Source organism: Streptopelia decaocto (genome assembly GCF_964273445.1).
Source record: "Streptopelia decaocto genome assembly, chromosome: 7".
NCBI lineage: Eukaryota > Metazoa > Chordata > Aves > Columbiformes > Columbidae > Streptopelia > Streptopelia decaocto.
The window spans coordinates 53,978,908-54,006,312 of NC_138661.1; the positions used below are offsets into that span (position 1 = coordinate 53,978,908).

General features: G+C 39.2%; 1 protein-coding gene across 1 annotated transcript in view; it reads left to right on the forward strand.

Moving 5' to 3' along the window:
* The window catches only part of SERGEF (secretion regulating guanine nucleotide exchange factor), a 155,641-nt gene extending 129,847 nt beyond the window's left edge, over positions 1 to 25,794 (forward strand). The window contains 2 exon segments of the mRNA XM_082059054.1: positions 23,633 to 23,778; positions 23,781 to 25,794. Of these exon segments, the coding sequence (XP_081915180.1) occupies positions 23,633 to 23,778; positions 23,781 to 23,822 (188 nt within the window). The 3' untranslated portion in view covers positions 23,823 to 25,794.
* Positions 25,795 to 27,405: the final 1,611 nt, after the last annotated feature.

Consider the following 27,405-nt stretch of genomic DNA (forward strand, 5'->3'; position numbering starts at 1 on the left):
GCTTTTTCAGTGCTGCTCTGTCAGAGCCCTGGAGCTGCAGATTCAGATGCATTTCTAAGGCTGAATTACTGAGTGCTTTTGTCTGTAATCTTCTCTTCCCCTGCTGCTAACTGCAAGACCAGTTAGGAAAAAAGAATGGTGTTTTAATTGAAGATATACAAATGAGCAGGGAAACCTTGGAATGAACCAGAGGAAATGCTATGAAAGCAAATTCACCTCTTTCACTGGTGGTTACTTGATAGCCAGAGACTGTTCCAGTTATTTTGAAAGGGCTCAGCTCCTACTGAGGCTCTGAAGTGAACAGGACGTTTTTTCAAAGCCATCTGTTGAGCTGGGTGCTGCTCATTTCTGGAGACCTCTGAAATGTAAAAATCTTGTTGTCTACTTATTTGTCAATGAGAATGCCATGTGCATCCTGGATTGACCCCAATTTTTCTCTTGGTTCCCCTTTAATTTACTGTATCAAACTGAATCTGCCTCTGTTTTCTGAATAATCTCTGATCCCCTGCAGTGTGAAGAAAGTCTGCTCATCTGCTGCTGCTCTTGGCTAATATTATGTTGTTAAACTTCTGCTTGCTCATTGTTTGTCCTGTGCCTGTCTGTCCCCAGCCAGGGAGATCTGACTGTGAACCTGCTCTGGCTGCCCCTAATCCTTCAGTACCTCTATTTGTCCGCCTACCCTTGGGTTGTTTTATCTTCTTTGGGTTTGGCCATGGTGTTTCTGTTTCTTTGTGCTCTCTATGTTGCCCCAAAAGTGGTTGCAAGATCAAGGCTCAGATTAGCTTTAGAAAGGTAAGTTAGGAGAATGGCAGCAATGCCTGGAGGGCAGGCCAGTGCACAAGGCAGGGAAAGATCTCACACAACCCCACACTGTTCCCATGGTGGTCTCTGCCTGGTCTGAGCCAGCAACCCAGCCCTTCTGTCACTGTGAAGTGCAGCGGCTTTCTTGCTGTACTAACATAAAAGTGGATTCCGAATTACTAATGATCAGCTTTTGCCATTGTTATTCAGTTACATACTGCTGATGAGTTTTGGGAACACAGGGCAGGACAGTGTCTGGTATTCCTGGCAGGGGTCCTTTTGATACTACCAAAAGAGAAATGGTATCAGTACTATTCTGGTATAATCTTTAGGTCACAATAAAGTGAGACTGCATGAGCTGTCTGCTCTCTTGGTCTGCTTACGAGCTTAGAGCTCAGTGATCAAAAAGTAAACTTGGCTGAACAATCTTGGAGGCTTTTCCAGGATTCTCTGCTTCTGTCTCCATGCCGACACTTCTGCAAGTTGCTGGGCTACTTTTTTGGGAAGCAAGGTTCTCACTAGTGAAACAGTTACGTTCAGTGATACCTCCAATGAGCAGAGTCCCCTCTTTTTACAAGTCTGGAAAGGGAGGAGGGAAGACTTCACAGTTCAGCTATCAAATAGTAGTTACTAGAAAAGGAACTGCATGCCTAGAAAAATTTCATTCTACATTTACGAGCAGATTTAAGTGCTCCAGAACTAGCCTTAGAAAAAAGGCATATGTATACATAGCATACAAATAATTGGTGTGGTTTTGTGAAAACAAATCTGTGTATTTGCCAAAGGGAATTACGGAATGCAAACACTACATCATCATTGTGCCACTGTACTCAGCACTGGTGAGGCCCCACCTGGAATAATGTGTTCAGTTCTGGGCCCCTCACTGCAGGAAAGACATTGAGGTGCTGGAGAGAGTGCAGAGGAGGGTGATGAGGCTGGGGAAGGGCCTGGAGCACAAGTCTGGTGAGGAGCAGCTGAGGGAACTGGGGCTGTTTAGACTGGAGAAAAAGAGGCTGAGGGGAGACCTTATCACTGTCTACAACTACCTGAAAGGAGGTTGTAACATGGAGAGTGTTGGTCTCTTCTCCCAGGTAGCAAGTGATAGGACAAGGAAATGGCCTTGAGTTGCACCAAGGAACATTCAGATTGGATACTGGGAAAAAATTCTTCCCAGAGAGGGTTGTCAGGCATTGGAACAGGCTGCCCAGGGAAGTGGTGGAGTCACCATCCCTGGAGGTGTTTAAACAGTGTTTAGATGAGGTTCTTAGGGCCATGGTTTAGTGTTAGAGTTAGGTTATGGTTGGACTCGATGACGTTGAGGGTCTCTTCCAACCAAAATGATTCTATGATGCTGTGATCTCTGCTGGCAAGACCAACCCAAGCATGAGGCTGGAGGTTTTCAGGTCCTCTTGTTCCTATGAAACAAATTGATATTATAAGATTTCCAAGTGGAAGCTTAAAATGTCAGAAATAATGCAGATGTGAATAATTTCTGGTTTCATTTAAGGTAAATAAGATGCTATGCCAAGGAATAATGGTTTGATAAATCCATAGTTTTATTTACATCTCTATATAAATATATTTTTTTTTTGTATATGTGTGTACACATAAAGGAACGAGCAGTTTATCCCTTTTGAACTTGTTCCTTTTCCCATTTGAGATGACAGAAATTTTTGTTACTGTTTCACAGATGCCAGTTCCAAGTCCTTCACTGGGACTGCATATGTTGTCATCATGTACAGGCAGTTTGGTCATCAGGGGTATTTTTCTCATGGTATCAGAGCTTGAACAATATGGTCATGAAGGGCCCACTGTGTTGTTTGAAGCCTTATGGACGGACAGGATACAAAGGCCAGAGTTTCCCCACACACACATAAAAAGGCCAGTTAAGCTGGAGAAAGCAAACTGCATCCTACCCTACAGCAAAGTTTTGGATTGTTCCTCCATAAGACCCTGGGAGACATCCTTTCGGCCATTCAGAATGGTTCCCAAGTCCCATTTGACTCACTTAACAATTAGTCACTGTACTGAATAAAGGGCAAATGGCTTATTTTGGCAAGGACTTGAGCTTTTGTCCCTATTGTGTTTGTGTTTTGTGTGGGTTTGTTGTTTGTTTTTTTTCATCCCCCCCACCCAATAAACTCATTCTTGCAAACACATGCAGTTAAGAGATATTTGTGGACTGGCAAGTTTGTAAAATTGCAGTTGTTTAGCAAATTTATACAGTGTAAGCTGCAGCAGTGTCATCATCAGTGAAAGCCTGTAATTGCAAAAAGGAAGAGAAGGAAGAGACCTTGAAGGACTATGCTTTAGTGGTTCTTTGCTGGTACATTTTGAGGCCATAACCTGATGGCTCAGCAGCTGGTGGGCTTGGTCCCTCACTCTGTGGTCCCTGTGTCAGCAGGGTGTTGATATGACAGTGCTTTTTGTGATACGAGCTGCTGACTTCTGGGACTACCAAACAGATGGTGACTACGTGAGAACACATGTAAGTGGCTGACACTGTAGATCTTGTTTTCCCCTGTCGTCACACTGTTAAGGATGCAGTGTTTAAGATCAGAATCAGCATAATGGTTTCTTGCCTTAAGAAGGAAAAATAGCAACCCCCAAACCAAACCCAAATACATTGAGGCCTTGTGGTTCTGATACCCTGACCTAGAGGGAGCTTATCAAATCTTCCTGTTTGCCAGGTCTGCCAAATTTTAAAGAAGGCAAAAGTAGTACTGCAGAGTATGTTTTCTGGGTGGAGTTAAGTGTTATGGCGCTCTTGCAAAATTCACTGTACTGTTGGATTCTTCTTTGGCAATATTTTCTTATGCAAGTGACTGAAATCTGTCAAATTCCAATAGACAGAAACAGAACCTCATTTCAAGGTGTGTTGTCAACCTTCTTCTGAGATGGATCTTGGAATAGACAGACCTTCTGACGTTTGTTCTTATATTGGCATAGCTGTAGCTTGTGGAAATTTAAATATTAATGCATAATGTCTGAATCATAGCAACCTGTCAGTGTCCAATGAGAAAGCCAATCTGCCTGATTCACGTGGTACATTTTACTCTATCCACAGAAACTATTCCTATGTGCTTTTCAAATTAAAAAAAAACCCAAAAAGCATAAAGGCTGAAAACCCAACCCTCTTTGAAAATGATACAATTTGGGAGTTGCTAGTGCATAGGATTTTTTGCAGAGTCACATTGAGTTTCTCAGAAAAGAAAGAGGATTATTTTCTGCAGAGAAGCACTAGCAGAGAAAAAGCAAGATCCTATGAGTTTGAAAAAATGGGAAGTTTAGTTGAGAGAAGCAAAAGTTAAGCTGTCTCAGATTACCCGGTTGCACCCAGCAGTTTCTCTGCATCCAGCGCCTGGTGCAAAGTGTGTCCCAGCAGTGCAGGAATTTGAAGGCACAGCAGTAAGCACCCAAGCAGAGGGCTGCAGCAGGTCATCTCCAGAGGTCCTAAATTACTTACAGTCCTAAATTTACAGCCCTAAATTATTCCATGTCCTGAGGCTGTTTGTGTCTGGGATCCATGAAAGTTCTGAACAAAATTTGGGTTTAAAATACAGACATGGAGAAAAGGAGAACCGGGAAGCCACACGCTGGCTTTTAGGCAGTAAAATCCACATGAAGTAGCTAAAGCATTATGACTAAAAGGAAGACTTCTCAAGGAAGAGAGGCTGGGGTCACTGTACTACAAATGTCATTGTGTCATTCTCCATTTTCTGTAAGCTGTTTGTCTCCCAGATTTTCTGTTGAAAGCCAGAGCTAGTGCGGTTGCATCTGAAGCATGTGTTCTGTGATTCATAACTGTGACTGACGCTCAGGAGAGATGTGCCTCAATGGAAGGACGTTTGAAAATAGTTGGGTGGCCAGTGCAGATGCCCGGGGAGCAACCAAGCCCTTGACAGCTAACAGGGATGAAATGCTGCCCTATTAACCCTCTGAGCCAAGGGGAACTATATTGCTGAGATCCTGTTTTTTATTGCTGAAGGGGTAAATTAAGGTACTTATTTAGCAAAACAAAGATTTGGCTGTATTTTACCCTGTGGATAAAAATGTATAATGATTGTTTTTACTTTTTGTGTGTGTGGTTGGAGAAGGAACAACATGTATGTACTGTGTGTGAGCCCTTCCAGACAGCGTGTGACTGTCCCAACATGCTGTCCCCAGTATATAATGTCTCCTAAGAGAAGGTGGTTGCATAATGCCAGCGATGTGCGACAGGAGTTTTGTAATGTGAGTAAATATCATCTGTTTAGCTGTAAGCAAATAAAGCTTTTTAAATATCACAGTGGATACCTTAGGAGAGGAAAAGTGCATTGAAACTGAAAGCAATTGGAAAATATTGTAGCCATAAAAAAAAATAAATTAAGATTTCCATTAACTTTTTGGTTGTTTTTGTCTTCTCTTGGAAAAAAATGCTGACTTTTCAGTGATATGTCAAAAATATGTCTGCATTCAAAAATAGAACCATTAAAGACGGAAAATGAAAACAATTTTAGTTCCTTTAAGTTTCTGGATATATATATTTCATCAAGAACTGAATGTTTATTTTTGAGTTTTGATGGAATACATTTTATAGGCCTTGGTTAAGTAAGATTTATAAAGGTAAATTGTCCTAACTTACTGTTCATCTGATATTGTATGTTCTGTTGTAAAAACAAAACAGAATTTCAAAATGGATTTCTGAATGTGCTAAGCATTCCCAAGGTGGGCAAAGTGCAATTATGTATATTTTTGGAAATGCTGGTCCTAAAAAAAAGGGTTTGGATTTTTTAAAATACTATAGTGGTCTCATGGAAAATGGAAACATCTGCAGGTTCAGCTGCAAGCTGATGCTATGTGTGTAGCTACTGCATAATGCCTACGCTGGTTTGAAGGAGGGTTGTGCCTGCAGTTTTCATGTCTTCATGATAATTACAAAGCCAGGAAAAGGAAATGGAAGAGTTGTTCCTCTTCTTTGAGGAAGTCGGTGCATTTCAAATTTAATTTAAAAATAACAAACACCTTAATCTTGTAAAGTTGAACAGGAGATTAGTGTCAGGGTTTTTCTAGAAAACTTAAAGCCCAAATATACCAGCTGGTAGAGAGATGGCCATATTCTTGGAAGTGCTGGTGTATTCTGGGAGCAGTGTGGAAAATCACCCCTACTCTAAATCTCTGAAGCTGAAACCAGTGAATTGTGTCCTCTTTAAAGGAGGTATTGCTCCTATTGTCACTTGTATCTTACTGGCATTTCTAATATTCTGTTTCAAGATCCCAGTGCAATAAAGATTCATGGTTGGTAGGTATGGGAGTTGGTTTTCTTTCTGTCAGAATGGACCACTGGAGTCCTTCACCTGGAATACCAGAACAGGGAAATATTGTATACACTAAGGGAAATGAACTAAAATTTAAAAGCAACATTTATAATGTGTGACTACATTCTTAAAAAATCTGCTCTGCACCTCTTTTGTTCACAGTATGGATTTCTTGTCTTTTCAGCTTTGCTTTAAGGTTTTATGATCCATAATACAAAGCTTGTTAACTGTTTATTAGCATGCTCTGATACTCTTAACATTGTATTTAGTTATTTATGAAGAATGATTTAATAGGTTAGCAAAATACATTAATAAAGTCTTGTTTATTCATTTCCCAATCTAATAACAAATAGGTGTAGTTAATTGTACAGGTAATTAATGGCTGCATGTTTGGAGCCAGGATCTCTGCTATTATAATGATGAAACAAGGGGAGTTTTGCCAGCAAACAACTTGGCCTGTTTTCTGTTTGGCTGTCTGGAAATGCATTTTTACTCTGTAATCCCTAGTGTTTTGGATGATCTGTCTGTGGGTAAATCATGGGAAGATGGGAACTATACTTTCTAGGAAATTGCAGATGTTTAGGGGAGTTGGTGAGTGGTAAGTCCAGGATTGGGGTAATTGTCACGTTCTCAATGGGCATATCCTTCGTCAATGGCCATAAGCTGGTAATAACTGAAGCATTGATTCTTTTTTTTTATTATTTTTATTTTTTTTAGGGGAGGTGTAGCACATGAATTTATAAATGAAAAAGCACATTCTTACATGCACAAGATTTTAAATTTTGAAGCCGGTATCTATTGCTGGGTGGAATAATCATCTTAAGTAGCTGAACTGGATAAGCGCATGTTGACATTTTTGTTTGTGCATAAATTCGTTCGTAATGTTGTAGGGCATAGCTGGATGCAGGAAACATTAAAAGAGATTGATGACATCTGAACCAAGATTCTGGTGTCAAACAGGAGGTGAAATTCACTTGATTCTAATTATTGATTAAAATTTTATTAGCAGGCTTTAAAGATATTGGTGGGACAGCCCATCAGGGATGAGCAACCTCAACATGTGCTTTCCTGTTTCCATAGCAACACATCATTTTCATCCTTTTCAGGCAGCCTAGATTGCATTGTACACTGCAATAATATTAGATTTGGAAGCACTATATTAACAGCTTGGTCGTTTTCCTTAAACCTTGTTATTAAATATTTTTGTTTTGAAGGATCATTGGAATAAAAGGGTCATTGGAATTGTTGTGCTTTTTTTTAGAGAAATAAATTGTGGCTTAAAATGGGAAGTAACTGGCAACTGGGGTGAAGTGTTTTGATCTGATTTGTTGACTGCAAAAGTGGCTATTCCTGTGACCATGCAAATGCACTTTGTCAATAAGGTCGAGATTCTAGCAAGAATAGTTCTCAGTCTGGTGGTTACTGTTAAAATTGTTGGAAGTGTTTTTGATTCATATTGTGTGAGTTGTTGGAGAAAATGGAAGTGACATAGTAAAGATTAAGGCTATGAATGGTGGCCATTAGCAAGGACCAACTTTCCAGCACTGCAGATCGTGGCCTTGGAAGCACATTTAGAGGTGGCATTTTCAAGCTGAACACAAGAGATTTGGTAGCTTTCCTGGATAATTGAGGGCATTTCAGACTTTGACATATTCATATTTTGCTGTGAGTTTGACACTGTTTCACTGGATTTGCAATGTCAAACTTGTCTGTCGAGTCATAGATTTCTAAGACTGCGGCGGAGCATCTCAGTATCATTTTCGCATAGTTCTCAGCTGCTGAGAGCACAGGAAACTCCTTTTAAAAGTGTATCCTTTTGATCAAGAGAAATATCTTTTAGAAAGATGCATCTTTTGTCTTGTCCGTAAGAGATGAAAAATTCAGTATATCCCTATGCAAATGTTTATTACTACGTATGAAAAAATGCACTTTATTTCTTCTCTCCATTTGTGTAGCGTCAGTTTCCCGGTGATGAATCTTTGTCAAATACAGCAACGTGCTACGGTGTTTTGTGAGCTGATTGCATGCATATCTTCTGTTTTGGCATTGTGAGGCTTAAATTACTGTTTAAACTGTGAATTTTAAAACGCTATTTTAATGTTACCACTATCCAGTAAAAGAAGCAAATTACCATGGGGAAAATATTTAAGGAATGCATAAAGATGCAGATCACCACAGTATTTTCCTTTGGCCTTCGGGATGTTGAATTTTCTGTTTCTCCATTTGTATAAATTTTTCCATGAGGTTATGTGAGGCGTGTCAATAAAAGAAAGCTTTCACAGTAGTTGTTGCTATAGTTACACAGTACGGCTCTTAGCCTCCTGCACAGAAAGTAAACCACCTGCAATTCCATAAAATCCTTTGTTGGCAGAGAAAGATTGAAAGAGACAGTATTGGTGTGCAGGTATATAGCAAATTCTAGGTTGCTCTGATATACTTGCAGCTAATGCTTTCTTTATGCAGAGGTCTGCAGAAATGCTTTGTGGATGAGGATAGCATGGAAAGGGGACAAAGGACATGTTTTGTGGGGGGCAAAAGGTACTGTATGCAGAAAAGGCACGATAAGAAATAAGTATCAAAGTGAACTAAAAAGAATCTCAGTTCATAGCATATATCAGCTCCAGGGAAAGAGGGACTAAGTTGTCTTTAAACCTCTCCGAGTCATACCCCTCCATACAGATAGAAAAGTCACGCTCACAGAATGCTGCTGTTTTCCTGACTCCAGAATTTGGTGCTTTGCTTACTCCTCAGGTTTCTACAGCACAAGCATTGAAATCAACACTGACTCTTAGGAATAGCATTTTGTTTCGACAGATCTTATATGCATTCAGAAACCCTAAAATGGCTTTTAGCATGGCTTCTCTGTACTGAACTTAACTGAGTTCTACATTCACTACATATTTTCTTATCTCTTTTCTATATGGCCATTTATTTAAGGATTTGGTATGAATTATTGCTATAAACTGTAGACTTTTAAAATCTTCCTTGGGATGGACAAATGTCCCTGGTCTGTAGATGGGGAAACAAAAGCAGAGGAGATTTTTCTATGGAACTTCTCTGTAAATCAGGCCTGTAAAGTTTTTACCTTCATGATTCCCTTCCTTGAGTTCTTCTTATGACTGAATAAAGTAGGACGGGTTTATTTCATATCAGTCACCATGTGAGAAAGGACAGTTAAGTAAGTGCATGATGTCTCATGTTAAATTTGAATGTTCATTTTTCAAGTATGTTCTAAATATACAGATGAGCCAAGATTCCAGGACCCAATAACGCCTTCACTGCAGGGTTTTTACTCTTATGTTCTAGGTTTACAAGCAATGTGAATCTAATCCTGTGGATGATTAAATAAAACAGAGATTTTCTTTTTCATTATTTTCATTATATAACATCCATAGGCTAAAGGTGAGGTCAGACAATGTAGTAGAGGAGGCGGTGAAAGATGTTCCCTGGCCTAAAGAGATACCTGTATAAATAATAAAAATAGTCAAGATGAGGTGGGGAAACGTAGCAACATCAGGACAGGTGAGTGGCCTTTGGCCAGTAATGCAGGCAGCTCTCTGACGTTGGGTACCCCACTGTCTGCTGCTTCTTGTGATGGTTTCTGCCCTTTGTCGGGAGGGCACATCTAACTAGATCCCTTCAGAGCTCTGGAAGGAGGATTATAGTTTTGCTTTGTGCAGGGTAACTCTCCCTCTATAATGAAGAAGCTTTAGAGTCACAAAGCTAAGAGGAGCAAAGTGTTAGTAGAGGAAACTGATAGCTGGAAATGAAGGAATTAGTCATGACTCAGGTTTTTGCTCTCAACTACAATCAAACGTTTTTCCTCATGGCTTCTTTTCTCATTTCAAAGAGAAGCAATTGGTCCCGTTACCATTCCCATCAAGGCTTGCCTTCACTGCTTAAGTCCCATTAAGATATATTCTGATTACCAGTTGGAGAAGCAGCTTTTAATCCATGCCTGTGGACAGCCTGAAGGAGAACTGGTTCCCTCACCACACTGTCAGCTAAGTAATTTTTGCCCCTCTTGGGTCTAGCCAGTGCACACTGACATGAGGCTGAACTTGACTTACGTTGGCTTGTGGATGAAAAGTTGTGGTCAGTCTCATGTTAGTCAAACGAAATCTTCAAAAGTAGAATTATGCTTTGGAATGAATACAAAGTTGTTATTGTTTAATTGTCCTCTGGAGAGACAAAAAGTATCTCTTGCAGAGAGAGAGAGAGCAAGAAACATTTCTGCCTGAAAGAGCTTTGGGATCTTTCTGAAACAAACAAAAAGCCCAACTAAACAAAAACCTCCGCAACCTAATTAAAAAAAAAGCATGAAATAAAGTGGTGTGGGAACCATAGACTGATTAATTAGAAAGATCTCTTAAGAAATTTCTGAAAAGGATAGCCTTTCATGCTGGGAAGTAAACACTTAGCTCCATCAGCAACCTTTCAGCAAGACACATTGGCTAGGAGACGTGTTGAAAATCAGAGCTGCTGAAATTAGTAGAACCATATTTCAACACAGTGATTTAAAGACAGTTGTAAACAGTAAAGGGCTGCCACTTAGACAAAAATAATTTCTGTTTCCTAAGAAATTACTGAATTGTAATGGTTTTCCTCCGTAGTAATAGGCACTCATGCAGAAATTGGATACAAACTTAATCCATCAAGTGGCTGAATAAACTTATGAGGTCCCTTTTAGATTTAATCATACACACCTTAACTGCCTTTGAATCGAAACTTTGCTTCTTTTATTTTCCTGTAGTGTGTATTTGAACCATCTAGATACAAAAGATGTAGCTAAAGTATAAAGACAGAGCATGGTGTTTACTGAAATGGCACATTAATGCAGTGCTGATGATCATGCTATAGAAGGTTTTGTTAACTGGACAGCATTTTGAGTTGTCGGTGTATATGTGGCAGTTTGGAAGATTAGTTTACATCTGAGTTCTCAAAATTGTTTCGATTTTGGGGGCACTTGAAATCTCAGTGGGTTTCAGATTTTGCCTTTGAAGTATCTGATTTTTCAGAAAGCTCAATGTCTTCTGAAAACAAGTTGGTAAAGCAGCTTGGGCTGGACAGCTTGGGCAAGATTTGTCATCTTTAAACTATGTCTGAGCTAGTCAGATACCTGCAGGCAGTACAGAGGAAAAGATGCTTAAAAAGGTGATATAAAGATTATTTTGACTTCAGGTATTTGCCTTGGATCAGGTGCACCCCACTCTAAAAGTGCATTTGTCTCTTGAGCATGAAATGAGTTAGATGCCTAGGTGAAGGATGGATACATGCCTATATATGTACATATATGTAAGTTGACGCACCACAGATGTTTTGGGTTTAGGCAAACTGAATCCCACTGCCAGAAATTGAGGTAATCCAGATTAGTAGTGACCATCTGCAGAGGGATGTGTGCTGAAAAGGAAATCGTGTTGTGCATTGCTACTAATGCAAGGTCCGAAAGCATGAAACCTGGTAAGCAAAGAGTTCCACAAAAGATGGCTGGGCCTGGAGCGGGTGTTACAGGCCATGAAGGGTGATGGAGTGAAGTGTGAGCGGGTAACGACACAGTGGCAAATGGGCAGTGCATCTTTCAGTTTCAAAGTTACGTCACTTCACTGTTGAAAAGAGTTTTTTACAATATGGACTTAAGTCTTTCTGACATATGTCTCCTCTATTTGCCTATGCAAGATCTATAATTATATGTATGTTTTCTGTATAATACATGTCTGCATGTATGTATATGTGCATGAAATACTTTACAAACACATATGTTAAGCGGAGTATTGCCAATTGTGTTGTATTTCTTTTTACTCTCTTTTTTAGACAGTAAATTTATAAAGACAATGGGTGACTGTGGTCATCCAAAAATACCTTGACCTGGTTGGTTCTTGTATCCATTGTAGTATTTTTAAATGAAGGTTATTGTCTTTATTTTTAATTTTCTGTGTCAAAAGATACATGGAGAGCTTTAAAGTACTGATAATTCACCCCCACCCCCCAAAAAATCATTTTAAAAAGGCTCTTATTTGGGGAAAGATAGCATTTTTAAGTGTTTGAATGATCTGGAAACATAATTCGCTTCTGCAAAGTTGATTGGACACTTAAAATTCATATTCTTGCTTTGCCTGTTCCTGGGTAGATTTAAGAAGCCTCCAGAGTAAAAAGCAGCATTTTGGTTCACCCATGAATGTAGTTCTGTTAGTAAGTGATCTTGTAGATCAAAGATCTCTTGGCTGTACTGCACAAGAAATATTTTCATTATTGGTATTCAGCAAGCTTTAAGTAATCACAGGACCTTTGAAGTGGAGTCAGAGAAAAACAGCTTTAAAGTTTTAAGAAGACATCTCAACATTGTCTGCCTTTGTTATCTTCATATTTGGTTGTTCATTTTTCCAGCAGTTTAAGGAATAAATTCAACTTCTCTTGTATTCATATTGAAGGTTAGTGAGAACTACTTTGTATAACATTCATTTGTTTGTATGTTATATTTGTAGAATTATAGAATAGTTTGAGTTGGAGGAGGCCTTCAAAGGTCATCTAGTCCAAGTCTTCTGCAATGAGCAGGGACATCTGCAAGTAGAGCAGGTTGCTCAGAGCCCCAAGTCCTGTGGACACATATGTGTATCATGGATTGCTTTCCTTGGTGCAAACTGAAGCTTGCTGTTTCACCAGAAGTTTGGAATGATTTGATTTTAGTCTTTTATATTATTTTCTCATTAATATTATCCTCCATAACTTAAAAGCCTTTCATGCTATTACTTTTTCTTTGGGAGTAATGATAAATATTTGCCATAGTGCAAATATGGACTGAAATTCTAACTAATTATTTTCTATCTAGCTTTCTGTCTAGGTTGCTTTCTGTAGTTGCTCCTACTCTGTGATTAGTCTGGTGTCAACTGTAAGATGGACGAAACTGACTTTATGCATGGACTTTGTTATCCTGGGTCTCTGGCAGATACAGTCCTTCCCAAATGGTGCCAAATATTCCTGTCTTTATTCCAGCTAGTTTCCTCTTCTCCCTGAGGTTATGCAGAGGATCAGATGGGATAGTGCCAAATGGCATCTCAGGGACCCAGCTTGCATTGTCCATTTTGGTCCTCTGACCTTCTGGAGCTGGCATGGTGCCTCTGAATCCCTCTTTCCATCAGCTGTTCCTCCTGTCACTGTGCCAAAGACAGATTTTACTTTCCAGCCTCAGATCCCTGCACCTGATGCATGAATGCTGTTTGCACTGTGGCTGTTTAGCTAGGGTCCAGAAAACTGTACTAGAGGAGAAACTTTCAGAAAACATCTCTGTCTGCATTATTAATTGCAGGAGATTTTTGTCTTGGAACAATCTTTTGTGGTTGCCTTCTTCCAAGGACTGACCTGATACATCCTCTCTACTAAAGGAGCTGTCCCCAATTCAGAATTTAGGTGCATCTTACACTAATAGAGGCAAAATGGTGAGTGTCCCTAAAACGTTCCTTGAACCCTCTGCAGCCATTCCTAATCAGAACAACTCACATGGTGCTACCTGGTACCCAATGGCATCCCAAATTCTGCCTGCATTTCTTCCCCTGTTTTACTGATTTCTAGGGAAGATTAGGGAGGAGTGGTGTGAAGAGTAGGTGTACAGACTTCTGACCACAGGGGAGGCTGAAGGTAGAAATGCGGGGAAGCTGTGCTGCAGCAGGGTTATTCCCCAACTAAGTGGCCTGAGTTTGTGCAAGCTGTGTTTGCACACCCAGATGTGCTCCATTACACTTCATGGCTGGAGTCTCTTTAGCCCTGTGTGTTGCTTGAAGTGCTTGGGTTTTTCCAGCTCAGTATTGAAACTCAACAACTTCTTTTACAACGAGAATTACAGGGTTGTAAATTCAATAGGTAATTGAATACAATTAAAGAAGAATAGAGTGAAATTTGTCCATACAGATATAAAAAAGTAAAAGTTACTAAGCTGTGCTTTATATCTTGCCCAAAAATCTCTGTTCTGTACCAGAAAAGTAATAATTATGTCAAAACCTGTCTTAATCTGAGCAAACTAGTCTTTACTTTTAACAGATATTGATGGCAGAACTCTTTCTTTGCTTAATATCAACAACCAATTCCTCCAGACTTCACTCAACAGTCATGTACGATTTTGAACTGATGTTTGGAGAACCAGATCCAATCCTGCCTTCTGGGCACTTTTTTGAAGCTGTCTATTTTGATTCTCTTCCTGACCATTTTAAATTCTTATGGTATATTGCATACTTTTAAATTATGTGTGACAGAGCCTATTCTCCCACTACTTCTTCTATATCCAATATTGATGATTTGCTATTTTTTTTTCCAGAACTCTTACTAAAATACAAAACTATGCTTTAAATGTACAGCTAAAAAAATGGAGGTGTTATTCCTAAGGCCCTGGTCTTCCTGGCTATTGGTTACCTGGGAGAGGAAAGATAATTTGTGTCTTCTCTCTGATAAACATTATTTGGCTCCTTACTTTGTATAAGTCTATTGACTGAGAGATATGGCTAAAGTTTCTGATCTTTTCCTAACCCGTAAGAAATGGGAAGAACTAGAATGCTTGGGTTCTGCTTTACACTAGACCCTGAAAAGCTTCTCTGAAATCACAGAAATGGCTTAGCCACATAGATGGGAGTGAGGGTGTAATTTGTGATGTTTATTACTTTGTGGTTTGTTTAGGAATTATTTTAAGTCTTTTTCTTTAGTATTCACATACTGGTTTACTTACAATTAAAATCTAATACAAGCCCAGCCCTGTAGGGTCAACCTCGGGTAAAAACATGGTGTTTCATCTGCCCCTTTGAGCAAATGTGATTTGCCTTTGGTGCACACAGTTGAAGGAAATCTCTTTAAGGTCTGTGTTTGAAGTCTGAATTGTGGGCTATTTTTTTTTGCTTGTTTTCATCTTCTGTCACAGCTTTGTCAACCATCCTTCTGTTTTCTTCTTTGAAAAGGAACCTGTTAGTCCACAGAACTATGTTATAAGAATTAGAGGGGAATTATGGTTTTAAGAGGCAGCAACATTAATGTGGGGAAGTTACCAAGTCATTCACTTTTTGTTATTTTTCTAGGTTGGGTCTGCTCAAGCAACCCAACCATTGTTGTATCTGAGCAGCTCTTGAGTTACCCTTTTAGACCCAAACACAGTGGCGAGCACAAGGATCCCTGTAACAATAGGCACAAAAACCAAGGCAGACAAGGCACATGATCCACGGGAGTTTTATTAGATGTGCACTTGCACTACAGTACAGTGTGGTATAGGCACACTTGAACCAGATACAAATAGATAAACTCAAGTACAACAGTTGCAGCACAGAGAGAACATAATCTGCAAATCCTGCCCAGAAAGGAGGGTTAGTTCATCTTGAACTCTCTCCAACTACAGCTATGCTATAGCTTGTACCAAACTAGGTGTTTTAAAGCTCTCATGGGTACACATGTACTACAGTGCTGCCACTGTTAAAACTGCACTCTGACGCTTTGCAGGGGAGCCGTCATCTGAGCCACTGTGTTACGCTAAGAGTACAACTTGAAAATTTGCAAAGTAAGGCATCCTAATAACATCACTGCTGAGTTGCAACTACTTTTGTTCTGAGGCAATGTTTGTGGAGCTGTGAGAAAATCTACTAGTTCAGTCAGAAAGAAGGAAACTGAGAACCTCAGCGACCACTTGTTTCCTTGATTTTTCTCTTTGCATTTCTAACACTTTAGCTTATGTGACTTCTGGACTTCACCTCAGAGTACTTGTTAAGCATGGGAAAAAAGCCCTAACTTGTTTAATAACAAGCAGTTCTTCTAGACTTCACTCAACAGTAATGCACATCCATATCATGTGTCTTGAAACTTGATCAAAATGCATACTTGCAATTGATAAAGGGAATGAAAGGGGAAAAGGCCAAAGTAAAGCCCATTTAAACACAAAGCTGTTTTACAGATGAAGTCCATATGGAAGGTTTACACATTTCAATTCTTGATTCTGAGTTAGAGAATTGTGATCTGCAGAAAAGGACACCTTCGGAAACAAGCCCCAGAACAAAACACTTAGCTTTGTTCAGTGTAAACAGCCCTTCAGGGGATGAGAAGAGCAGTCAGATAGGATGAAATTGTAGGTAACTGTGACTACCTGGAATATCTTTTTACCTTTTGTTGTAAGTGTTTTCGATAAGCTGCCAAGGACCGACGACTGTATATAGCCTGGTCTGCACGATCACCGTAAGACTACGCACTGGTAAATACACCAATGTATGATACAAAGAGTTGCTGTATAAAATGTGTTAAGCACCAAAGCATTTCCAAAATATTCTTTTCCAACCCAGCGGCTCTTTCTTGAGGAGAGGGTTCCTGAGAACCCAGTGGGGTCTTTTGTTTCCGACTTAAGCCAACAAAGTAGGAGGAAGCACCATTTCACCTGCATGCCGTTGCTCATCTTGCTGTCTGTACCTTTTCCTGCTCTATGATTTGCTTAGTGCTTTGAGAGCTACATGTGGTACTGTAATGCAGTTTGAAGGGTTTGTCAGATTCTTGCTTCTACATTCATCACAGAACTTTTTATCACCTGTTACATTTCCTAGGCCTGAGCTGAAGATGCCATTCAATTCCAGGTCTTGGATGTAATGTTCTAGGTCAGAATGAATCTCAGCTGTCCCCTCCTTTTCTTTGTATAATCATTTCCATCAGTTTAAAAGTGTGTGTAAATTTGAAATGGTAATGCTTTATACCCAGAATACAAGGGTGCAAATGGCCATGGCACCATATGGTCCCCCTGGGACACTTGAATAATTCGCACCCTTCTAAATGTGCTTTGACATACTGCGTCATCCAGTTTTATTTTGCATGGACAACCTCTGGCTAAGCACGTAGTAGAAGGTATTTTCTGCATGTTCTGTTTCACATCATACAAGTTGTCATGAGACTGCGGTCTCTGGCTCTGTGATGAGACCACGATTGTCTCATTCCGGCCACACAAAGTTGAAGCACTGTGACATATTTAATGCCTGTCATTTTGTGAGGCAGTGATATAAGTCCTGAATGAATGTCACTCTCTGCCATGACTGATATTCTGATGGAGCAGACATTAGTGCCACATTCAGAGCCTCAAGAAAAATCTCTCCATTAACTAATTTCTGTCAGATGTTTTTGTCCTGTGCTTAAGACAGCAAAATTTAAAGATTTTCTTGTCTTCTGCAGGTGTAAAAAAAAGCATCTTTAATGCTTAATCCTCTCTGCACTGCAGCTGCTTCATGTATGATATAATCCTCATGTACTGTCAGTGGACCAGATACGTTCAGTCTTGCACAAAGTCGTGAGCCCAGGGTTTGTTCTGTGTTGAGTTGGAGATGCTTTCCTGTTGGGGAGGAATTGACATTTTTTGAGTAAAACCAAAAGGAAAACCTTGTGCAGCACACGTGAGCTTTAGTCATAAAAGTACCATTTGTGTTTCCCTGTGAAAACAGAAATGCAAACAGTTAATCCTTCCAATAGATTTCTCTCCTTGCTACGTACTCACAGCAAAGCAAACATCTTCATCTTAAGGACTTCAGTTTCACCACGGAAACTGTCATGGTACAGCGGCCTAAGAAATCTGTAGTTGCAAGTATGTTGTTTTTAAATGCTAGGATATAGTTTTGTGAATTTCTTCCTCATGTTTTTATCTTCAAAATGGCAATGTATAACTGAGAAGAAAAAAGCAAAATCTGTCATAAACTAGCCTGAATGGTAACCTGAACTGTGGTTTGTTTGATATAATGTGAAGTGATTATTTTAAATAGATGCATATTAATTTGTGCAGTGAGCCATTCAGCTCCTGCTTTGAAGTGCGCTGTGAGAACAGAACAAGATTTCTATTGTCATTGTATAGTATCAAGATAGCACTACCTCTAGGGAACGGGCTCAGTGCTGGTGCTTAAAACAGCACATAGGAGAATGCACAGTATGTTTGTATGAAACTGCTAAGGCCTTTTTTGGTAAGTGCCACTCTTAAATATCTTTCCTTATTTCTCTGCATTGCTGTATGTTGGACTCTGTCCTCATACACAGTTTTCAGGCTGTGCCAGATGTGCTACGTTGCCCTTCACTGCACACTCAGAAATTATATTATCATAAACATGATTCTTTCCTCTTCCTGTTTTATAACTCGCTATTTGTATGCTATGGAAATGAGGATAGAAAATACTAGATGTGCTCTGTACTGCTCTTCTGTTTGCCATTTGTAGGATACATACTGATATTCAAAGAGAATCTAGAAATTACACTTTCCCAAATGAAATTAATTTCAAAGGAGATGTGTAGCCTTATTGTTCCATTATATTATATTCCATGTAGCACCATGGCTCCTTAAGCCATACCAGGCATCTTGCATGCTCAAGTTGATTTTCTGACTCCCTTCAGTAGTTAGTTGCGTGCTGTAATTGGATATGTTGACAGTTGGCCTTGAGGCCCTGACCTAGTTTGAAGAGCCTGTTGTATTACACAATAGGAATATAGGCAGAGTCCAACTAGCAAGACAGTGCTTCTGCTATAAAAATTAATAATTCACATGACATATTAGTTTAGAGCACTAAGTCAGAGAAGTCCATATTACACAGGCTTCATGCATTTGTTATGAGCAGCTGTTCGAGGCCATTGGAAGTTGTTCTTTCCAGGTACCAGGATGAACCACAGACACGTAACCTAAAGTCATCTGATTTTTCGCTTGTGTAAAACCCCTTCAGGGGAGGGGACTGAGTGCTCTAGGTCTGCGGCCTGGGGAGAGCTACTAATGATGTAAAGGTGGAGTGAGGACAGGTTGTTGACCGCAGGCTAACTTTGGCATCAGCTTGTCTTTAGCATCATGAGTTTGTACTTAGTATAAAAAAAAGTATCTTGTTTCCTATCTGTATGTTATATTAGCACTGCAATGCCTGTGATTTTTATCTGGCTTACTCACTGTAAAGTCGGACACATATTTCTGAGAGTTGTGGTCCAGCAGCAATTGGATGGGCTGCCTGGAGGGCACAACAGCTTGCTCCTTGAAAATGTGAGCATAAATGTAGTTCCATAATAAAACTGGCACTATATCAACCTCTTAGTTGTTTTCTACTTTTGGAGGTTACATATAATGTTTTGGGATCATGTCATCTTACAGAATGCTTAGACTTTCCTTTTAGTTACTAGTATGTTTCCATGATTTTCTACAGAAAACAATTGGTATCAACCCTGTTTCTTATAATCTAAAATTACAAATCTTTTGCAGTAATGACAGGATTGTTGCTAACAAAAGTTTAGAAGGATATTTCTTTCATTTTATTTTACATGATACTCTGGATTGCTAGATGTCCTGAAAAAACAGGAAGGCTTATTCACTTGTGGTTTTCTAACCCCTTGGGAGAAATATGGTCTAAATCTCCTTCTGTATAGCATTAAATTGTTCTTTGGGAGGTTTTGAATGCTTTCAACTCATCAAGGGGAGATGACTGAAACACCTACATTTTGTTCATGGTCCAGCCCTGATGCTGTTTAAAGTCATTTGATTTGCCCTAAGCTGATCTCTTGTCTACTGTAACTTTATCTATAACCATGTGTATAGTAACACTAATTTAAGGTGTGTTTTTTTTTTTTTAAAGAGATACTGTGGAGTATGCTAAGACCACAGAGCCTATACAGTAGAGCTGTTCTAAAACATTTTAATGGATTCTTAAAATGTGAAGCTGTCTGATTAATAGCTCAGCTTCAACATACTTGGATTGTCTTTAAAGCCAACTTCCTTTGTGTGCTTGGAAGAGTGGGAGAGGAGAAGCAGAAAGGAGACAAGCTTTTAAAGACAGCAGTTGATGAGCCTCCAGGGCACAGGCTGGTTTAGAAGCAAACTGTTTGTAGCGTCAAACTAGGCTGCAGTGATATTTGTAGCTTCCTTGTTTCCAGTTTTCCTTGTTTTACCTTCAGACTGAATGTGAGGGTGTGATTTATCATAACCTGTCTTCAGCTGTTTAAAAGTGATACGCCTAGACTAAGACAATCACTTGGTCTCCCTCTGTAGTGACTAGAGTGAGACAGATTTGCTTTTGACACCAGTGGATAAGATGAATTGCATGTTGGAGAGATGTAGATGATTTCATTGGCTCTTGATGAAAACTAGATGATCTATAGATGAGTTACTTGATTTTTCGGAGGCTGAAATTAAATGCAGTGAATCTTACCCAGAGTATCTTATTTGCTAACACTGATTCTTCTCATTGGAAGAACAGAATACTCAGCAATGAAGACCGATTCTAAATCTTCTACTTTCCCCAGAAACCTGTCCTCCGTCCAATATGCTGCAGCTTTGTTTTCCCTAGAAGTACTTTAATTCAGTTTAATCAACCAGTGCATTGCAGTTGTCACTTCAGTTACTTTGAAAAAAGCCTACATACTTACTGCAAATAGGAGGGCAGCAGCCAAACCAGATGGATTTGTTAAGGTTTTTATTCCTCTACTTTTTATATATTTAATGAAATTCCATTGAGATTACTCTGATTTGCCATGTGAGCTTTGTGGTTTTGTTTGTACTTTGAGTATCTACATTTTAAAAAGGAAAAAGTGAATGTGATGTACTATGCTGTTTCATTTAACTGGTGACATGGAGCAGGTTTCCCTCTTCACCTCACCGAACACAAATAATTTGTTTTGAGAACATGCTAAAATGCTTGTTTTAAATGTAGTTGGAAGCAATTTATAGCTGTATTTATACACATAATTCTAATGGTCTCTCATCCTGGGAAGGTCTGGCACAGGCATAAAAATTGAATTTTCTTCTGAAAGCATGTAGTGCTGTAGGGCTACTGGGCCTGTGTTAAGGTTTTTATCAGCAATAAACTGTGAATAGAAGCAATTGAAAAGAAAACAAGGAAAAAAAAAAAAGGAGAGGGGATGTGTGGGAAGGAAAAATAAATGAAATGAAATGGTGCCCTTTGTCCAGAGGCTAGCCGTTAGTTCACTTTAATGAAGGCCTTTCCTGAACTCTGCAGATATGCCTTCTATGTCATTTTTTTAATAGGTGTTTCATTATCTTCGATCTTCATTCTTCATTGACTTCAGCTCCTGTGCCAGTGATTCACATTGCTGCTTGTTCCCTCCTGGGCAGTGTCACCACAGTCATTTTGCCCAGTTATTACAAAAAAATGTACTCTGTGTGTTTTCAGCAAATTCTGTTTTCTCTGACACAAATCTAGCAGCCGGCTTTTACATGTACAAACCTTTCTCTAAATCTTCTACAGGCAGATGTGGTACAGTGTACCTTTTATTTTTGCAACAATAGTTCTCTGCCTTTTAGCTTTGACTTCTGACTTGACGGTGATGAGAACAGTTTTTGTAGGCTGTCATTCTGCATCTGTCAGCTGCCCTTTCATCCTTTCAGGTTTCTTCCTGGCTCTCCATATACACACAGACTTTTTTTTTAGAAGACCATTCATAAGTCCTAGTTACTCTATTTTTTCTTTACCAAATTTCACTCTTGGCCTATTTCAGTAGCCTTGAGTCATGTAGAAAGATCTCTTTGGTGGCTTTTCTACAGGCTTGGAGAAATAAAGGCTGGAAAATACTCAGTGATCCATATTTTAAGGGAGATGTTCTTGTCTGGGAGTTTCCTAGCTTGTAAATTTTTCTGTAATGTTTTTCAAAAGATGTTTGACTAGACATATTTCTGAATTTGAAAGGTTAATATCCTACTGCACTGTTTCATTTAATATTTATTATGTCATTTGTGTTCCATTGAGCAGTTTCTAATTCAAGGCGACCAAAAAACTTCCTGGTTTCCTCTGTCTTGTCCTGATGGAACAAGATGAAAAAAAAAATCCTTTATTCTGATGTAGTGAGTCTTTATGCAAACATGGAAGTTGTTGTACTAATTGTTCGTGGGCTAGTAACAAAAAGCTTACCACAGACATCTTATTAATATAAGGGCATGTTATAGTCCCCTTTCATTAAACTTGGTAGTTTTCCCACTCTAAGTAGGCTTATTCTGCAGGTTCCGTGTGTTAACTGTGGGAAAGGATGCCTTTCTTAGGTACAGCTGGTTTTCTTTCTTTGAATTTTTTCCCTTAATAATTGTTCTGTGATGTATCTTTAGTCTTGGTTTGCAATGGTTTTGTTTTTCCAGCTTGTTGATATTTGCATAAATATTTTTACCAGGAACCTTAAAAAAAAATCCAATTAACCTCCTAGATGTTCTGATCTGTTCATATTTAAATAGGATATACTGCACATGTACTCTTTAGTACTTTTCTGCAGCACATGTATGTGCATTTGTGATGTAGGTTGGGCTGTCAATATTGTGTGTGCATAGGCATAAGAAAACCTGCTGCCTTCCAAGATAAGAATAACAGAACTGCTGTATTAGGTGAGATTTATCTACCCTTCTGTGACGTTCTAGTGGCACTTTGTTGTCAAGAAAATTAAAAGTCATTGCTTAATTACATCTGACTTAAGTAATGTTTGCACTTAATTACAGAAGAAGAGAAATGTAATATACTAATATGAAAACAGAAGACAGTGAAATGTTATTGGATTTGCAGGAGAGAAAGACAGTCCTGCTTGCTTTGCAATAATCTGTTTCTGAATTTTGAAAGGTAAAATTATTTTAGAATTATGATTGGGATTGGATTTTGTGAGTTTTGGCGTTTTTCTTCTCATTACTTGGACTCCGGAATGGTGCTTCATGCTGTTAGTACCGGCTGCTTTTCAAAAATAACAATGGCATCAGAAACATGACTATATTGTGGGATGACTTTCTTTTTATTGCAGAAATTCACAGGCACAGTCTGTGACTGTCAAGTAAAGAAAAGAAAATAGGGCTGAAATATCTCTTGTAGTGCAGAATAAGAGGGGTTTTTGATGGATTTTTTTATTATGTCAGCCATTTATAGGACAAAATTTACATATTGTGCTTCAAGGAAGAATACTATAGGGTAATAATAATAATACAGGGATCACAATTTGGGATATAAAAGAGTAGATGTTTCAAAATAAATAATAATGAGGGGAAAATAAGGATAATAAAAACAGTGAAATGGTGTCAAAGCAAGCAGAAGAGATAGGATGATTAAGAGTAAGTTGCCAGAGACTTGTTTTTAAAGGAAAAAGAGTGAGATGTGAACTTGAAAATCGGAATGAAATGGGATTTGGCTGCTCTGTTATTCTTTGTTCCCCAGTCCTACAGATCATGCTGTGAATGATTAGAGTGACTAAGCTTGGTTTGTGATATTATAGTTTTCCTTACTAGTGAGATCCTGAAAGACAGGGATTCCACATAATTTCAGGGAAGGTCCTTAAATTGCAGAGAAATTTCTGTGGGCTCTGTGTAAATACTAAACCAGGTATTTACTTAATGATTTTCAACTGTTTTTGTTAACAATATGGAACAAGACAGAGAATAGTTCGTTTGGATTTATTTACATTTTCAAGAGAACCAGAAGATTTTTCCTCAGCAGAATTTCTTAGAACCTAATTAGAAGATGACTTGATGAATTTGCTCCCCAAAACTGACCAAAGCTGTTGTCTTTCTGTGGTCTTTATTCTGTATTTTGTATCCTCTCTTTTAGGTGACCGATGCTTGTCTTGGGGATGGAACGAACATGGGATGTGTGGTGATGGCACAGAAGCAAATGTTCACGTCCCGAAGCCTATCAAAGCTCTTAGTTACGCAAAACAGATCTTAATTGGATGCGGGGCAGGACATTCTATGGCTCTTTGTCAAACTCCACATCAGACTCAGCACACCTGAAATCGTAGCATCACAGATGGGGATGGACATTTTTGGATTGCGTAGCTCAGAAGTGCTACAAGAGGATTGCCCATGATTTACACATTAGTTGGAAAGTGCAGAAGAGATTTTTTTCTAAGACTAAAAGGAAAGAATATGCATAAAAACCTATAATATTTTTTTAAATTGTTTCATGGGCCTTTTTCACAGAAATTGACTTTCTTACCCACAGATAGAATGACATTTTGCCATGACACAGTACCATCAAAGAAAGAATGATGTTTACTTGTTCTTCTGAGAAGTCTTTGAGGAAGAAACTGACGGCATAATCGCTTATTGATGTATAAATTTGGTCTGAGGAAATGGTCTGAGAAGGTGGAGGCACAGGGCCCCTTCTGGTCTTTTATTATTGTATCTTTGTCATGATGAGCACTTGTTGTGCCTGCCAGCTTCTACTGGAGTTGTGAGCTCCAGCATCTCAGAAAATCCAGCTTGCATCACAGAGAAATGCCAGCGAACATAAATAGATGCATATACGCACATTTTAAACAGAAGATTAGGATTTAAAAAAAAAAAAAAGGAGATATAATTTAGAAGGCTGGCAAAAATGAGGCCCTTCTGAACTAGCTATATCTTGATTAAATTCTGAAAGGAGCATTATTTCTGAGAAATTATCTTCTGTGCCAGACATCAGTTTATTACAGATTTACAGGGATGCAGATCCACATGAATTATCATTAACTTGCAAACCAAACCTGAAGTTTCTGAAGGTACCACTTAGGGAAGAAAAGCTTCTGAGGGCTCTTGGAAACAGTAGAAAAGTTCTTGACAAAAGTCCTAAGTCCAGTTGTAGCTATTGAGGACAGTTTGGTCTGACATAGCTCCTGTGTTATGTAGGAATACATCAAAATCTAACCAGAAAGTTTTTACAAGTTCTCCAGCTAAGACACAGACCAGAATGCTCCTGATAATTTCAAGTTAGTTCTCACATCCGTTTCGCAGCCCAGCTGAGCTGTTCAGAGCATGCCCACAGCACTTGTTCCAGGTGAGTGCTCAGCAGAGAACACAGGCCTAACACTTGTTTTGGTAGGAGAAATGAAAAAGTGTATATTATCTTCAGATATTATTAGCTGCCTATGTTGAGCAGAATTTTGAAAGCTATTTACAAAACTGTCTTTCACATAAATACAGTGGATGCCATTAAACTGGATGTTTGCCTCCCACGATAGTTGCATTTGCTTTGGTATTTGAAGTATTTCAAGTTCTAAATGTAGAGAATGCTACTGTGTGGTAAATCCACCTTTTAATGAGACCTACTGTTGCTTAACAGTGCTTTAATTTTTAAAGCAAGCTTGCCAGTGAAGAAGCCTTACAGAATTACAAAAATCCTCAGAGAAGGGCTCTTAGGAAATTGGACAGGCAGACTTTCTAATGATGTGTCAGCATACGCTTGAGGGGGAAGGAACTAAGGTGGCAATATGGGCTGTGAGGGTTTCCCCCCCTTGACTCTACAGCTGTTATAGCTCATGGCCTAATTTTCATTGGTGTTTTCTTTTTCTATTCAATGCATGAGAAAGTTGAACTGACTATGACACTGATTGTAACAACTGTATTATGGATACTGAAGGAATCTGTAAGAATAATCAAATGGGTCCTCTGCGAAAAGTGCAGAATTGAGACTTCTTTTGTAAAGTTCCATTTTCTAGATACCACAGCCTCTTAAATGCACTGAACAGCTTGTCATGCTTTTTTTTGGCGGTTCTGTCTGAGGTTTCTACCTTTGTTTTCCTCCAAAATCTGTGTACCAAATGAACATGCTATCTTGTTTCAGCATACATACTTTCTAAATAATTCTGTTCCTTGACTAACCACAGCTAGTATGTGTGCCCTGTGACACAGGGGTTACTGTATTGAATGTATTTTGAATGTGTATGAATGTTGCTGCAGTTCATTTCAGAGGAATTCAACAAATTGTGTAATAAATAAATGCAACTCGGTTATTTGAAATGTTGTTAATTTTTCACATCTGTAACAAGAACACACTTTTGGAAAAGCAAGGAATGACCTGGGGGGATAAGGAGGAAAGAAAGGAATACTTTGGTTTGTTCCTGGTCCTGATCTTGTGTTTTCATAGTTGCATCTGATCTTCATCTTTGAAAGGGCAAGAACTGCATTTTCTCTCCTTTGCCTTGCCTGTATAGATTGAAAACTTTGGGAAGTAATGACTTGTCTTGAGAGCTTGATGTACTAAATGCTTTGTTGTCAGTCAGGACTTCTAGATGCTGCTGTAGCATGAAAAGTGAATAATAATGCATTGTAGATGGTACATGGTTGAATGTCAAAAACAAATTGTTGCTCATTCACTCAGAAATGAATGCCCTGTTTTGTATGTCAGTACGCTTTGTTTGCAGAATAAAACATCGTACAAAGTCAGCTAAGGCTTTCTACTGGAAGGAAGGGAGCACACAGTGGAAAGTTCCTCATCAAGTGGAGAAACTCCCGTGCTTGCTGGTGTCCAGAGCTTAGTGGTGGTTCCCTCCTGATGTCCTGATGGAGAATGTCCGTCTCTGCAAGGCAAAATGCAGAGCCAGTGGGCTATGCCAGTGCTCCTGCGGTGTATGCAGAGGCAGACTTCTTGATGCAGGTCTTCAGCACTTAAACAAAGCAAGTCTTTTATGTGAGCATTCTGTGTTCATATTCACATGCAAACAAACAGACAAGGTTTGTAATATATATCTAATACTGGAGCAAGATAAGCAGGTGTCTGGGCAGCTGCTCTCTCCTCCCGTTTTCTGAAAACAAGTAAACCTGCCAATGAGCTGACGTTCATGAAGAGTGAGAGGGGAACTTAATATCACAGGTTTGCTGGAGAAGAAGTTGTGAACTGTCGGCCTTCAGACCAGAGACCTTTCAGGCTCTTGGGTGAAAGGGGAGAAAGAAGCTGTTTTGTGTACTTCTGGTGTTTGAAATCGTAGGGCATCTCCAGTTGTTACTCATGCAAGCTCCATGTGCACCTGTGCAAGACTCTCCTGTGCCATTTTTAAGAATGTTGGTAGGAAGATGAGTGTGTTGTGTCAGAAGTTCCTGGCTCTTGGATAATTTGTTTAGGCTGCTTGCCAGTCACTGATGTTATTTGACTTTGCGTTGCATTCTTGAGTGGCTGTTAATAGATGCTTTTCTGCTTAGAATGCCAGACCCTGTGTCTGAAGTGTGTTCATTTGAAAGAAAATTTCAGTTCTGACTTCCTTCCCGTTTGCACAGTCACCATTTCTTACATGACACTGGCTTCCTTCCGCTATCTGTGTGTTGTCAGTCCTGTTGGTGACTAACTGGTTCTTGCCATCTGCATCTGCCATAAAGGCCACTTCTGCATGAGTGACAGGAGGCTTTGCTCGGCTACATGCCTGAGCACAGAGAAGTTGAGGGGGAGGGGAAGAATTTGATTTGATTTTGCTGCATATGACATTTTTTGAGTCATAAGACTTGAGGATGGAAAACAGACAAGGAGATCAGTTTGAATGTACAGGAGAAAGGTGAACACAGAAAAATACTTAGATGAATGGCAGTAGAGAGCCTGATATTGTCAGCTAAAACAGAAAGGAAAAGGAGGGG